General features: G+C 48.5%; 2 protein-coding genes across 2 annotated transcripts; both read right to left on the bottom strand.

The window, feature by feature from the left end:
• Positions 1–443: 443 nt before the first annotated feature.
• LOC119372622 (G-protein coupled receptor Mth2) lies at positions 444–3773 on the bottom strand. The gene is made up of 2 exons (XM_037643095.2): positions 3355–3773; positions 444–1921 (listed from the first exon to the last, which is right to left on the bottom strand). Exons 1-2 carry the CDS (start codon positions 3741–3743, stop codon positions 508–510), a joined length of 1803 nt encoding a protein of 600 aa, XP_037499023.2. The 5' UTR covers positions 3744–3773; the 3' UTR covers positions 444–507.
• A 6622-nt stretch (positions 3774–10395) lies between these two features.
• On the bottom strand, positions 10396–13849 carry LOC119372623 (uncharacterized). The gene is made up of 2 exons (XM_037643096.2): positions 13339–13849; positions 10396–11937 (listed from the first exon to the last, which is right to left on the bottom strand). The coding sequence occupies exons 1-2, from the start codon at positions 13836–13838 to the stop codon at positions 10515–10517; spliced, it is 1923 nt and encodes a 640-aa protein (XP_037499024.1). The 5' UTR covers positions 13839–13849; the 3' UTR covers positions 10396–10514.
• Positions 13850–15885: the final 2036 nt, after the last annotated feature.

Genomic DNA, 15885 nt, shown 5'->3' on the forward strand with positions numbered 1-15885 from the left:
ACTTCTTCCAAGTATTACTGGCAGTGGAAACGGAGGTCATCGGCCCTTTCCCCTTTGGACTAAAACTCCTCGCCGACCTTCTCACCTATGAGTCTTCGGGGCGTGGCGAGTGTATTGTGTGACTCTTTGCCTCCTTTCGGGAGGCCGGACGCCAGGACGACAGGTCACCGGATTGGCGGGAGACGTTGACACCGGTTTGCCAGTGCTTATGCAGTGACAGTCTCGGGGCTATAAAAGCCGAAGACTTTTGCTGTTATTTCTCTTCTTTTCACCTCCTGACTTCATCATGTAAATAAACACGTTCCTTCTTAAAAGAACGCGTCTCTTCCCTGGGAACCAGCTACCGTAACGAGACCCGCCGAACCCCACTCCTTACAGTAGCTATTAACTTTACGCAAACAAACATAAAAAGCCGAGCGCAGGAGACTCACCCCGGTGGTCGCATGATTTATTCATTACTAGTTACGCTCTTAATGTTGGATGATTTTCTCTGCCAATGGCCAACGTTCAAGCGCTCATGATAGCAGCTTGCTTCGTCCCGCTCCTACGAAGAGACAACATAATGTAGCGGTAGTCCTTGAAGCCGAAGAACAGGTAGACACCCTGCAAACCGGCCAAGGCGTTCACTACAGAATCGATGATTAGGCTGTGGACAAAAGATCCAACAAGGGTCACAGCCCACGGAGCCCCCATGATGAAGGACAGACGAAGGAAGAGTGCGAGGTTGGTCTGTTGTTGGCCGTTTCGCTGGCTGTCCCTGCATCCGGGATGCCGAACGTTGTCCGTGCATTCTGCTGTAGAAGACGTCGTGCGAATGTAATACACCGTTTTGAAGTAGAGAACGTGACAGAACAACACTAGCGCAGCCATCGGCAGAAAGAAGTACAGCATAAGACCACAGAGGGAGCCGATAAAGCATATAGGGTCACCGTAGCGCGGAGATAACACAGACTCGGGAGCCACCTGATTCACGGTCAAGGAGGCGCTTACGACAAGCAGGGGTAGGGCCCAGGCAAGAAGAGAGTACAATGCCAGTCTGTTGGGGCTACTCGAGGACACCTTGATGGTCGTCAGGCTCTTCCAGATGTCGTAGGAGAGCACGGACGTCCACAGGAATGTGCTGAGAAAGAAGTAGTGGGCCAACACCGCTCCGGCGAAACAAAAGCACTTCGCGAGGCGTATGCACTTTGTGAAAAGGAAGAGCACTTGAGCGACCAGCAGGGTCACCGTGAGGCACATGATGTAGGCAGACGAAGACCTGCGTGCCTCCTTGTAGGCGCAGAACACGAGAATCTTAAGGACGAGGAATAATATGGAGATATTCGTGCAGATAAAAGCGATGAAGTGCTCCAGACCGTGTCTACTTTGCCACTTTGGCATGTATCCAAACGGTGCATGCAGTTCTGTTGACACGTCGCTTGCTGCAACGTAGCGGGGAGCTCCCGACATTTCACGTATGATGGACGCCTCTGGATAATGTCTGATGTAACAGCGGCCGTTGTGATGCGCATAGCATACAGGTGTCCTTATCACTGGCTTTAGTGTGCGGCGTAGAACAGAAGCGTCTGCGTCTTGCTCTGCCACCTCGGCAGCGTAGGTAGCCGGACTGCAAGACAGCCGGGAAACGTTTACGGCGTTGCACAGGGCACAGTAGACATTCTTGAACACCGGCGTGTCCGGGTTCCTGGCGTCTTGTACAGGTGAGTAGTAGGTCTTGCATTTCAGGGCCACGGCCTCGGGAACGTTTTCGGGGCATGTGTTGACAGTGACGTTTCGGTTACAAGGCCTGAGGTGAGGCGATGGGTTACTTTCGGCGGTTCTTGGAGGCACGATGTGGATGCCGCTGTCCAGTCCGTACAGCGCCACACTCCAGAAGGTCGCATTCGAGATGTCGTTGTTACACCAGGCGCAGAAGCCATTCCTGGAACCACAGAGTGCCAAGTTTGAAAGGTTAGCAGTGTGACTGTATCCTGTCAGGGTGGCCGTACTGCCAGCATCACAACAGCTTGTACCAAATGAACTAAATTTTCATTAATCGCGCAACCGCATGGTTTACGTGTGCCTAGCTGGTTGCGGGCACCTAGAATCAATGAACGACAATCGCTGCAGAAGCGCGAAGGTTTCTCTGCGGGTAGAGATAAGGCTAGATGCCATGGCATAAAATAGACAAGCAAGAAACAATAATATAGGCTGTCAGAGGAAGGTAAGCGAGATCTATTTGGCACATATTAAACATTAAGACAGACAATATGTTCATTGAATAAACACAGTGGCGTACGCAGCTACTCCTTAACCTATATTCGCGCAGACTCTTCTGACAGCTCTATTTCGACGCTGTCTAAATTACTTGTATGTTATTTGGAGAAGAGAAGTGAACGGCAACTGTAGCGGCACTGCGTTTGTGCCAACACTTGAACTGTCTGACGGACGAGGAATGGGAGAGACATGACGGCTTAGAGTTAAGGAGCTAAAGGGTGCCCAGAGACTGCGCAGTCTCTGTAGGATCGCTAGACCGCCGAAGATATCTGCCTTTAGATAAACAGTGGGTTTTCGGCGGCACTAGGACTTGATGGGAGTCACTTCCGTGTACAAATTGAGTAATCTACATCTCGGGCACCACCGCTGTGCTCACAATCTCAAATAATGTTGCACACATACTGCAACAGAGCTACTTCGGACCAATGAGAGGCCAGAGGACGAGTTGGGCCAATAAGACAAATTAAAGTATTTTCTATTGAGGTGAACAAAATGCGATGTGCACTTGGCTACAGAAACAAGCAAGACGCTTCGCCAAGTGGTTGCGTCATGACGCTACACTCAGTCGTTTCTGTTGGTGCCACGACGTCATTCAAGCCTCAATTACTGGTGCAGCACAACTGCAGAACAATTTCGTGCATGCCATGTGTTGTGAACATTACATTGAATTTACGTAATTTTTGCAATGGACGCTGGTCGACGCCAACGGTTTTCCTACACTCATATTGCGCAGCATCAACACGCATCACCTGCGACGTTGCCTATCATGCCTGTCATAAATCCACAGTTCCAAACGCCTTCTGCGCAATGATAAGCCTGTGCTATGGCTCTAAACGCCTGATTTTTAGGCGGAACTGACAGTTTATTCTTGTGATTTAGACGCAAAAAATGAAATGTGCATGCAAGTAAAATACCTTTCTTTAGCAATGAACAAAGATATATTTCGCGTTGAAAAGTTTGCCTCTTGCTTTTCGCTTTGTAGGCCACGTTAACGCCATCAAGTACGAGCGCACTAACAGTCTGACTGTCAAGGTCTCTTGAAACCCTTTGCAACCAAACCATACATAAGACAATGGTAAGCTGAAACGTCAGACTCACCTGTATGTAACACCACTGGAGCTTGTGGCCGGGATGATATAAAACGTATCCGCAAAAGACTCCGGTCTTTCACACGCATGTCGGACGTAGTCGTTAGGCCACGTTGTTGGGCAGCCAGTGAGCATGTTGACATGAATCTTCTTTGTCAGCGAGACTTGTACTGCTACGCACGAAGCTCTGGACGTCTGCGTGCCCAGAATGGAGGGAAACGAGACGTTCCAGCAGCAGTCCCCGTAGGCTTCGCAGTTGTGCGCGCAGGAGCACGTGACCAGGTTCGCGTCCGTGCTGTAGCTGATAAGATCTTCTGAGCAGCCGTGAAATGGCTCAGCGCAGTGATTGAGCCGCCTAAGATTAATCTCCGGTAGGTCCAGGTCCTTCCACGTGGGCATGATCAAAGGGAAGCTGGCGTTGCATCGGTTTTGCATGTTTGGTGTCTTGGAAGCAAAGAGGCCGGTCACGGTTTGGACTGTGACGAACCACAATGTCCAGCTGCGGATGATCATCGTGTTATGTGGTGGGGCTAAGAAATAGAGTGAAGAGCTGCATAAGAAGGCGCACAAGCAAGACAAGCTGCTGCATTAAATTGTTTCTCTCTCTAGAGCAAAAAGCATTCAGCTGGGTTGCGAACGTGCAATGCCTCAAACTCCAGTAGATCGCACTATAGACATCAACTGGGGCGCGTTATGAACATGAAGTGTGACTTACCTTGATTGGCTGTTCCGCGGACAGACTGCGTCATCACCGAATAAGTCAAACCTGTACCAAAGGGAAGACTGTCAAGGAGTACAGGTAATACAGATGAGACTCCTCCCACGCGCGTTACGCAACTGCGTGGCGGTGTCCTTACCGGAACCATGTAGCGTCGGGGAAGCATGAAGCAACCGCAACCGAGTCTTCGACAGGTTGTAGCCTTCTGTGCTAGAAGCTTTTTCAGCGCGGTCGCCTTCGAAAAGCGTTTGCCCTTCAATATAAAGTGCTTAATCGAAGCTCTCGTTTTACCGTCCACTGAAATTCCTGCGTGGTCACCGTATCACATCCGTGCACTTCATGAGAGTATATTTGTTTCGGCGTCAGACAATCTACAAAGCCAAGCGGTCAGTAAACCTGGCGCCATCGTTACTTACGCGTCATTTCACGGTCGTGTAACCCTATTATACCTCTTGAGGTGTGGTGGACGATCCCGACGGAAATCGATTGGCGGCCTAAAAAAACTGACGCACATGCCCGATTCGGTAAATGTGCACTGTACTGTGACCGCTAGCTGTGTGCGTAGCTTTCAATCCAACAAGCTCTTGTGAGCGTACATTGGCCGAAACAGATAAGCCGATGAACGAGAACCTTGCTCTATATTTGTATTTTTCGCCGGCCAAGATAAGGATCTGAATGACACCGTATGGCAGGGGTGCCCGCATGTGTTCGTTTCCCACTGTTTTGTAATATTTATAGCTCTAGAGCCTCTAAGACTGCGAAGGTACGTCCGTTTGCACTGACGTTCTCGTAATTTTAAGTCCCGGACAGCGACAAGATCAATCGAAGCATGGTATATGCAAAATAAATGGCTAGATGCGACTGGCGTGTTTTAACCGCGCCATCGTGGAACTTTCGAGTGTGTTTACCAGGAAGCCGTTTTACGACGCTTGTTTCCGACGGGACGGCACCTGGCGGTGGTGTATCGGAGATGTCGATGGCGATTACGAAGTTCGCGATCGCACCTGTCGGTACCTGTCGGCCGTCTCTTAAAGTGTACAGATGTCGCCTTATGGTTGATGAAAAATAACTTTAGTATCAGCACACGAATTTTACTTCACGATAAGGTTCACAACGAATGTATGTTTCCTCAATTAAGATGGCGCATCCCCACATAACCAGTGAAGATACACAAAGGTCCCACAGCGTGTCTTAATATAACGCCTATTAGTAGATCCGCTATTAGTAGACGCCGTATTTAGCGACGAAACCCCATAGCTTATGTGAAAATAAAGTGAAGCGAGCCGCGCTATCGGACAGCTTCTCTTGCGTAGACTTGTTACCTACCTTTCCAGGGGGTCTTTACAAAGCTGCGCACATCCATCAAGTATTCGATGCGTTTGATTTCTCACATCAAACACTAGCTTAGGCAGCAGGAGTAGTAAACTTTATCCAGTTAAGATAGTCGTCCGCTTCCTATGTGGCCATCCCTATCCGTCCAGGATGCCATGGGGCCTGGCCGTCGAACAGAACCCTTCCAGCAGGCTCGGCTGACATTCAGTATCCTAAGGGGCTACTATAAAGCGAACATTTTTTTCGCCTAATGCCACTTTTGTGGATGCTCCCAGTTTCATATCTTGTATGTGCAACTTGGCACGCGCCTGAATAGACAATATTGGCTGCTGTTTTACAGCGTAGACATCTTGTGCTTCCGGTCATGTGCTCAAACTTGCACCTTTTTGAATTGATAAGAGGGCTGCTTTAAGGCGTTTCACAATATGACTTCCTAAAAACGCTTGCAAGCCCATGACCTGGGCAGCTGCTGACCCAGCACAATACATCAGTTCCCATTTCTTGCCAACCACCAGTGATAGCTATGAGAACGCCCCTGTGAAACTAGCTGTATAAAGTAAACCCTTAAATTTACGCATATGTGCGTCGTGTTCTTATTTTGTGTTGTCAGCTTACGGCAGCCCACAGACAACGCCCATCTAAACAGCACAACAAGATTATCTGGGCTGTCCAGCTGACAGGCCGATCCAGATAGCCAGTTATAGTTGCTGAGCAAGGCTAGGACCCCAGCACGAGCCCAATAAGATCAGCTTGGTCTCTAAAATAAACAATTTCAGGACTCACCTCTCATTATAATCTTCTTCCTCGTCAAGCTTCATTCATCGCCTTCCTCTGACAGGTAAGAGCTGCCGGTTACGAGGCTGTGCGTATCAGTGATGTGGCCTCCATTGAAACATGGAAAATGAATATGCCTTTCGCATTTGTACCACTACAACTACCACAACTATGTATGTATGTATGTATGTATGTATGTATGTATGTATGTATGTATGTATGTATGTATGTATGTATGTATGTATGTATGTATGTATGTATGTATGTATGTATGTATGTATGTATGTATGTATGTATGTATGTATGCATGCATGCATGCATGCATGCATGCATGCATGTATGTATGTAGTATGTATGTATGTATGTATGTATGTATGTATGTATTTATGTATAATATCTGGGGTTTCACGTCCCAAAACCAGGATATGATCATGGAGACGCCGTAATAGAGGTCTCCGGAAATTTCTCCCACCTGAGATTCTTTCACGTGAACCTAAATCTAAGTACGCGCGCCTCAACCATTTTCGCCTCCATCGAAAATGCAGCCGCCGCGGCCGGGATTCGATCCCGCGACCTACGGGCCAGCAGTAGAGCGCCATAACCACTAGACCACCGCGATGGGGTATGTATGTATGTATGTATGTATGTATGTATGTATGTATGTATGTATGTATGTATGTATGTATGTATGTATGTATGTATGTATGTATGTATGTATGTATGTATGTATGTATGTATGTATGTGTGTATGTGTGTATGTATTTATGTATGTATGTATGTATGTAGGTGTGTGTGTATGTATGTATGTATGTATGCATGCTTGTATGTATGTATGTATGTATGTATGTAATAATAATAATAATAATATCTGGGGTTTAACGTCCCAAAACCACCATATGATTATGAGAGACGCCGTAGTGGAAGCTCCGGATATTTCGACCACCTGGGGTTCTTTAACGTGCACCTAAATCTAAGTACACGGGCCTCAAACATTTTCGTCTCCATCGAAAATGCGTCCGCTGCATGTATGTACGTACGTATGCATTCAAAACACAGAACACAAGTTGAGGAGGAAATGGAGGCTTGAAGCGACGATCAATCATTGAACAGCCCTTAAAGGACACTAAGGAGAAACAATGAATCTGTTTAGATCGACAAAATGTGCTTAGAGAACTCTAATGTTGTTAATTTCGCCATCATAGGTTTATTAACCGAGGATAAAATAAAGTTCAAATCATTTTTATATTTCGCGCCTAAAATGTCCCGGCGTGATGTCACGGGTTCCAAAGTGTGTCGTAGTTTGGCGCCATTGGCTCAACAAAATTACCCCAAACTTGGTATGTTAAGTCTATGGCCCCCTCAAAGACAATGTACTTCATTTTTACCGATTACGAACTACGCAGTCCCTAGTAGATGCCGTCAAAATATGTGACGTCACGGCGAATGCTGCGAAAACTTCTAGGTGGTGTCGCCCCACACATTTTGTTTTTGCGCGTTTTCTCGCTTACTACGAGTCTTCTCGCAGCAAACGTGGTGTTTTTGGTATCGTGAAAGAGTACTCTACTAATATGACAAAAATCGTATTGCTCATTAGTGTCCTTTTAAGTAAGAACCCTTATGTAACGCCCTTTTATGTAACACTTTTGCGTAACAACTCCTGAATGAGAGGCCTTTAAGGCAATGAAACTGAACTGAACTGAACAGATCTGCTGCAGCGGCATTCTGTGTTCAATATTTTATCATCTAAACGTCTTTTATGTGCTATTGCTCAGTGATAATGGACCTGGCAGGCGTTGCCCCCCCCCCTCGCGTATCATGAAGATGTGCCGAAAACCATTGGCAGGTAAATACGCAAGTGAAGATTTAGAGCTATTTAAAACGCGACAGGAGGCACGAAAATAGAACACGCGCGATTGCAGACGAAAACATTTACACGCGTGCGGATCTGTCAAGTGGGGGTCGCAATCGCCTTGCGATAACATCGCTTCGGCGGCGCGCGCACACAAGTCACAAGTGGGCAATGTAGTACGTGTTATCGACGTCGGCTCTCTGCGGAGCCAAGAGCCTATAAGAGTGACGGAAATGCGAGATACGCGTTCTAAATGTCAACAGTGTGAAACTCCAATGTCCTTTACTACATTCGATACTGTAAGAAGTATGTAGAGTGTTTCTAATCCTACGTCTCATCAGAAGGATGCCTGTGATCTGTGATAGGCTGTGACCTGTGTTCTCCTAAGCGTTAGCTGAAAAGACCCGGTGACCTTGTTCTTTTCGCACTCTACCGGACCACCGTTAGAGTTTTATCAGGATTTTATCACCCCCCAATGAGGTAAGCAAATTCGGATGGCTGACAGATATCACCTGTTCAATTGCAAGACAGCGTTGCTATGTATCTTGACCGCCGCGTAAATAATTTAGGACAGAGCACGAAGCGGAAAGTGGCTACGCCTATCTGAGTTTCGAATAGCCGCTGCTCTGAAGTTAAAAATATGGCTAAGGTTTGAACGCTCGCACACCTAGTTATCACGAGCGAAAGGTACGTTTGTCTTGGTTTCTCAAAGACTGCAAAGGCTATGGTTTTGCAAAGACCTATTCGCGTCGGATCACGTGGCGTGACGTCACGCCTGCCACACTTGCGCTCCAGGGACTCAAGGTCATTGCGACGCGATGGATGAACTTGGGAGATATGTCGCATTAGAGTTTTCGCTTTAAAAGAATGTGAGGTGGAGCCAACCGAGCTTTTTTTATCTTTACACGCGGAACATCATTGCATTTATACGGAATGAAAGCACTGCTGTTGTCGCAACAGGTGACAGATCACATTGGCCGACATTTCACTGTAATTAGCCTATATAAGCCAGTATCAGCCAACACTATCCATCGCCGTTGTCGTCCCTTCGTCGTGTGTTCCTTGAGGATTTCGCGCTGTTTCCCCTATATTTTTGCGACCATGAACCAACTAGCCCCATCCTAACTCTCCATCATGGACAGCTTCATGGATTTCGGAAGATATTGCCACCAAACATACGCCCACTACAAAAATCAAGCCTCAAATTCAAAGCACTGCAGCAGGTTATGCTGTGTCACGCATACCAGGACGACCTCTGAACTTTTCTGCCACAATAAACCTTGCTCCCTCACCATGAAGTAAGTGTAGGTACTGGCCAAGACGCTTTAAGTGCTCTCAGAGTATTGACAAGCTCGAGATTAAAGCCTTTATTTTTCACAAAAATGACGAAACCACTTGCAGTATATAATACTTCTTAACCACTCCGCACGAGCTTTATTGACAACTCTGTCGATGAGTTAAAAAGAATCATTCCGGCTTCTTCACCAAGACTGGCCTCGCGAAGCTGCAGCGACATTGCTTTTCAAAGTGTTGGCGGTTCCGGCGGTGGTTCCCTCAGGAGGTGACCATGCATGGACCCGCAAGTAAGCGTTCCTGGGGAACACTGCCAAAGGGTTGCTTTCCTGTTGCGCAGTGGCCCCTGTTAACCACGTGGCACTCTCAGATACATATAAGCGTGAACGGGTCTTGAAGCAGAGGCGCATCTATATTGTCTTATGTGAGCGTGTAACGTGTAGCCTATCAGTTATTCTCAATCTTCGAAAATTTTAGCTGGAAGTCCAGTGGAAGTTCGTAGTCCGCACGTGAAACCACGACGTCTGCCCGAGCCGTGGCTTTGAACACTACTGTGCAGAGCAATATGAACGGGAACACGCTAGCGCGTGGAAAATAGCCTTGAACCCGACGTGAGGAGATTCGCGGCAGCCGCTATCGGAAGCGAAGTGGGAAGGACGCCACGGTTCCACTAACTGTTGTCACTCCCGCCTCGCTCTGTTGATAGAGCAAGCTAACTCATTGCTTGTTACCGCCCGTTCGCGACGAGAAGGCCGTAATGCCAAGCATTGCGCGGCAGTGTGTTGTCTGTAGCTCTTCGAGAGATACCGCTGTTTATCTGTTTTTCCATTCGCTTGCGTGTTTCTGAGTGCGGTTATCGCACACAATATCAAGATACAAAAATAGGCCGAAGAAAGGCAGTACTGCTACAAGAAAGGCAGTACAGCGCTACAACAGGCGCTACAATATCAATTGGCTATTATCTCTGTCATACGCTCCGGGTGTCGTAAATACAGACGCGTGGTGGGAGTGACAACAGTTCGCGGAAAAGCGTTATATTTTTGACAGCGCCATCCGAATGTCCATCGAATTGGGGTTTCAGGCTATTTTGCACATGCTCGCGTGTTGCCGCTCATCTTGTTTGCGACACTACAAGCGTGCCAATGATTTCTTAGTGCTCCTTTCGGGTGTACTTTCTCTGGGGGTTAGAATCTCTGCCCTGAGTTTACGCTCCCATACGTTTCGCCGAGGAACGCTCATTAATGTGGGGCGAGCGAGAGACATCACTCGAGTAGGTGTCTCCGACCCGTTTCCGTATCGATGACAGGAAGTAGCGGTAGTCTTTGAAGGCTACGAACAGGTAAACACCCTCCAAGCCAACCAAGACATCCACGACGCAGTCCAGAACGACCGACTCAACGACGGTTGCCAGGAAGGAGACTGCCCAGGGAGAGCCCATGACCAGCGCCAATCGCACGAAGAGCACAGCGTGGGCCCGCTGACGGTCCCTGATTCCGTTGACAGTCTTGTGGGCCAGAGACGTTTCGCTGACGTACAACACGACTCTGAGGTAAAACGCGAAACAGCACAGCAGGAGGATCGCCACGGGCACCAGAAAGTAGACAACCAGGCCCCAGAACGAGCCTATCCAGCAGACCAGACGGCCGTAGCGGGGCGACAGCGCACTTCCAGGAAGCACAAGGTCCACAGTCACTGCCGAGGCAACGATGATCAGGGGCAAGCCGCAGGAGAAAGCGCTGTAGGTGACTGGAACGCTCTCGCGGTTTGAAGACAGTGTGAGGTTGGTGAGGCTGCTGCAGATGTCGAAGGACAACGCGCAGGTCCAGCAAAAGGTGGACAGGAAGCCGTAATGAACCAGCGCCGCACCGATAGCGCATGCTAGAGTGGGAACGCCGAGTGAGGCCGTGATCATGTACAGGACGTGGGTAATTATGAGCGTGACGGACAGGCACAGGGTGCACTTGGAGGCGAAGCTTCGCGACTCTCTGTAGGCGCAGAAGACGACGAGCTTGAGCGCGAGGAAGAAAATTGAGAGGGAGACGCAGATTAACGTGACGTACTGCTGCGCTTCGCCACCGCCGCTACTACTCGGCGATCGCTCCGACGTCGGTAGCGCCGTCTGTGGCTGACTCTTGGTGCTGTTCATTTCCGGGTCCTTTTCTCGGTAATCGGGCGCGCGTTGTATGTAGCACCGGCCGTTGTACATGGCATGGCACGAAGGCGTGCGAGTAACGGGTCTGAATAATGATGCCAGACTTTTATGAGTCAATGGGACAACCGGTTTCTCCTCGACGACATCTAAGTTTCGCGTAGGGCTACACGATAAGTTCGACGGGTGAATGCCGTTACACAAGGCGCAGTAGAGGTTCTTGAATGTCGGGCCACCGGCGGGGTCGCTAATGACGGGTGCGTAGTACGCCTTGCACTTTCGCGACACCGTCTCTGGCACCTCTAGCGAGCACGTATCCACTAGACTGTCGTCGACGCAAGGCCTCAGGTAGTGCGCTGGTCGCCGAAGGGTTAATTTTGGAGGTACAACGAAATATTGTCCCAGTTCTTCATCTAAGGCGAATTTCCAAAAAGTGGTGTTGATGATGTCGTCGTTGCAAAGTGCGCAGAATCCGTTTCTACAATGGAAACATAAAAAGAACTGTCGTTATTGAAGCATATACTCATATTGTGTCGACTTAGCCGTTTCCAGCTAGAGCAATAGAATGCAGGGACGCTTAAGCAGTTGTTATAACTTAGGAATGTGAGAGCATTAATGTTCACTTGAACGGCCGAGCCAACAAGAATTATGCTGCCCGAGAGAGCAAGGAGCAGCAGCACCTTGAAGTACCAATGCCGCATGCCACAGACATCCTGCGCTTCGAGACCGAGGCAGCAGTCGCGGTAACCATGGCTGGCAGGCGCGCGCAGCAGCTACGCCTAGTAGAGGCGAGATAGGCACACGCTTCCTAGATAGCAGGTATGGGTAGGTATGGGCACTCTGCTTCGTCAAATTCCGCTACCTGGCCCAAAATCTCCATTGCCAAGGCAAGTGTGACGATAGCGGTGACGTCAAAGTTTCGGTCCAAGTAGCAAGATGTCATAAAGCCGAGTGTGGAACCCTGTTACTATAGGAGACGCTGGTTTTGCTCAGTGGGTAAGTCACTCGTCTTCTGAGCGTGGGCTCGTAGAAGTTCGTGGCCATCAAGGTTTTCTTTGGAATTCATTCCGTTTTAGATAAGTTAATTTTAGTTATATGGATTACCGAGGCGAAGCTATAGCGTAAGCGTGAAACTTCCCCAACCACAGCGGTAGTCGAGTGCTTAGAGCGTCCGCCTCCAACGCCAGAAGTGCTGGGTTCGAATCCCAGCGCCGCCATGAACGCACCGGCTACGGTAATGGAGGGAGGGAGGTACCTTGGCCTGGCGCGCGGTGTTGCGAGTACTCACTTCTTGAGATGGTGACAGCTCTTTTCCTCTACCTTCGTTCACCCCCTTTCCCGTGCCCCAGTGACGCTGAGCCGTTTTCCCTTATGTGTTTCTTTAGCTTGCTCTTGTTCTCTTCGCCCTCACTCTCTGCTTCATTCCCGTCCTCCGCGAGTCTTTGGGTTGAGTTATCCTCACTGAGCGACAGTTACGTGCACTCCTCCCCCTTTCTCCTACCTTTTCCTCCTTCTTTCCTGTCAAGGAATCACTCACCCTTATGAGTCGCCCAAATAATTTTTTCTTATACTCACACCAGTAGTAATGCTCTCTTTCCACAGTTCTCTTTTGACGTGGAGTCTCAGTCTAGGAGCATTTAGGTGCCGTTTCATTGGGACCAACCACGGCTGTTACGCTCATAGCTGTGCTGAGGGGCTCCGCTGTTACAATTGCATACATTCTTTTCGGTTGGCAAGAACGTAAGATAAGCGCTTGTGAGGCCACTATTATTAAGATTACGTCTGGCGTAGAACTGGGGGAATCACCGGGCTTAGCTTCACCGCGGTTTAGGGCTTGCACATGACATGAATATAAGGAAGCCAGGGACGGCCGGCTTACCGATAGGTGACCTCGCCACTGTTGCTCGTAACCGGAATCAGGTTGAAGTGATCGCCGAGGAACTGGGTGCCTTCGCACGCCGCTCTGACGTCGTCGTCGGGCCAAGCGTTGCGGCAGCTGCTGACCATGTAGACGGGGTAGTGCCCTGTCTCCTCGGTGGTCATTCGTACGCAGGAGATCCCCGGTGCTTCCAGCGTCTCCCTGTCGTGCTCAACGTTCCAGCAGCAGTCACTGTAGGTCTTGCAGTTGAGTGGGCACGAGCAGGTGGTCACGTGCGTTGATGGAATGCAGCTGACCAGCTTGCCCGAGCAACCGTCTAAGCCCACCGGACATCGCATGAGCGTCTGGAACACGTGGTCCGGAACGTCCAGGTACGACTCCCTCGACACTGTCCCAGGTAGTGAGCAGGGAGTTGGGGTAAATCCGGGCTGTTTCGGCAAGACGAGCGACGTGGCACTTGTCCAGGCGACCAGGGCCATCCATGGCCTCATAGCGTTCATTCTTGATTTGGAAACGTCAACTTTAGGAACTGCACTAAAACGTTAATGGAGATGTTAGAAAAGTGTTAAGAGGATTAAGAAAAAAGAAAAAAAAGAAGCTGCAATATCTTCCAAGTGCGCGAGAGCAAGTGAACAATAATGAAGCATAAAAAAAAATGAAGCATTTTCTGCTTGCGAGCAATTAGTTCTAACGTATGAAGTTTTTTTTTGTGAATTCGACTACAGGGTAGGAATTTAAAAAAATTAAGCTATAATTAATCGCAAAAAAATTCTGCGAATCCGGAAGCTGGACATATTCGCTAAGGCGGCCATCTAATGCCAAGGAAAAGAACAGGTTGGCAAGAAATACTTTGTCAATGCGGCCCCAATTTCCTGGAAAATTTTACGTAGCAGATTAAGATGCTACCGTCTACTGGAGTATCAAAAAGAATGAGCAGACAGCGGTGACATTTCGCAAACACGCATTAAAAAACATACATCATGCAAATATTCGTAAGCAGGAGCTAGATGAGTCCGGCCACATCGAAAAAAAAAAACCTTACATGTACGCTTGGAAAAGTAAAGCGTAGTTACCAACGCCTTCAAATATTCATCATGAAAGAATGTAAGACCTACACATGAGGAATTGAGACATGAGAACCAGTCCTCTTAAGTGCTTGTCTGCAACTCTTACCTGCTCTCATGATGATTCACTACCAAGTAGCTCAACGTACTGCCGTTTTAACCTTTTATGAAGCTCCGAAGTCACAACAGCGAGCACTGATAAAATTCACCTACAATACACATTTCTCTGACATTGAATCGACGATCGCAGCGCTAATGTTCACGTAATGATTTTGCTAGGACATTATGGGACAAAAAAAAAGTGATGAGCGCCCACCTTTTCGAAAAGCAACCCGCAGCGACCTAGTGAAGGCTAAGTTGGGTTTACACCATGGGGTGGAACAAGTCAGAAAGCTTTCCTGTGTTCAGCGTGAATGGAGGCCGAATGATACACGTATCTGCTTGCTACAAATATATACTCTCTGTATGTTGCGCGGACACCAATTTGTTCGTTGCGCCCATGCATTCGGAGAGATAAGGCCTGATGTAATGTGGGCGAGGCAGTTGTCCCGGATGCTGGCGGGTCATTCCGATGTGCCCTTTCCGAATGCCACCTGCGCAGATTTCTTACGTAACCCACCCAATTCCAAAGAAACTGCGACATGCAGCTCTCCTGGGTCCTCCTGTAGTTGTACGCTCAACAGCAAAGGTTTTCGAGACGTTAGCTCCACACACAAAAAAAGCGAATTTCTAATCTACGGGTGCGTAATGCTCCTAACCTAGCTGACGATTGTATAGATTTCGAACTAACTACAGGCTGGAACACCTATGTGGAGGTTATGTTCCCAGACAAAACGAGAACATTGATTTCTGAAACATTTATCGTCCCACGAACTTTTGCTGTTGGGTGTACGTATGCATGTTGGCTTCAATAGTTCTTAAAGGGGCCATGACACCCAATTTTCGATCATAATCTGTGTTATGTGGATTAATCCTTGTGCATTCACAAATAAGCTGGCGAAATTTTAGCGCATGTTGTCGAGCACTTTGTAATCGAATATTTTTATAAACGCGCGAGTGGCCCGAGGGTCAGGCAACATTGGTGCACTCGCGAGCCGTGACGTAACAAGCAGCTAGCTGTGCAAGCGTCTGCATTGCGGCGAACGATATTGTTCCGTGGTCAGCTGCACGTGATATCGAGATATTTTAGCTTTCTTCAGCTTGGCACAGAAATCAAAGGATTTGCAGTGGCTCAAACTTCGGCAGAAGACGACGGCTCCGTTCCGTGCTGCACATGACGTCACACGCGCCATGACAAAATGACCGTTGCCGGCGGTGGGCGGAGTTTACAGCCGGCGACTTCTAGGGCTTGTTTTGCAATGAAGTATTCTTTTACGGCCCACTTTTGACATTTGTATAGGCATAATAGACCCTCTACTTCCAATGTTCGCTGAAAACCACAGATCTTTGGGTGACCATGTCATGGCCCCTTTAAGATATACAG

This window comes from Rhipicephalus sanguineus, chromosome 10 (genome assembly GCF_013339695.2).
Source record: "Rhipicephalus sanguineus isolate Rsan-2018 chromosome 10, BIME_Rsan_1.4, whole genome shotgun sequence".
Classification (NCBI taxonomy): Eukaryota; Metazoa; Arthropoda; class Arachnida; order Ixodida; family Ixodidae; genus Rhipicephalus; species Rhipicephalus sanguineus.

Coding starts and splice junctions, on each gene's coding strand:
- LOC119372622 (XM_037643095.2), bottom strand. CDS start 3,743: ATGCCCACGTGGAAGGACCTGGACCTACCGGAGATTAATCTTAGGCGG. Junction 1,922..3,354: donor TCCAGTGGTGTTACATACAG/GTGAGTCTGACG, acceptor CTGTGGTTCCAG/GAATGGCTTCTGCGCCTGGT.
- LOC119372623 (XM_037643096.2), bottom strand. CDS start 13,838: ATGAACGCTATGAGGCCATGGATGGCCCTGGTCGCCTGGACAAGTGCC. Junction 11,938..13,338: donor AGTGGCGAGGTCACCTATCG/GTAAGCCGGCCG, acceptor TTTCCATTGTAG/AAACGGATTCTGCGCACTTT.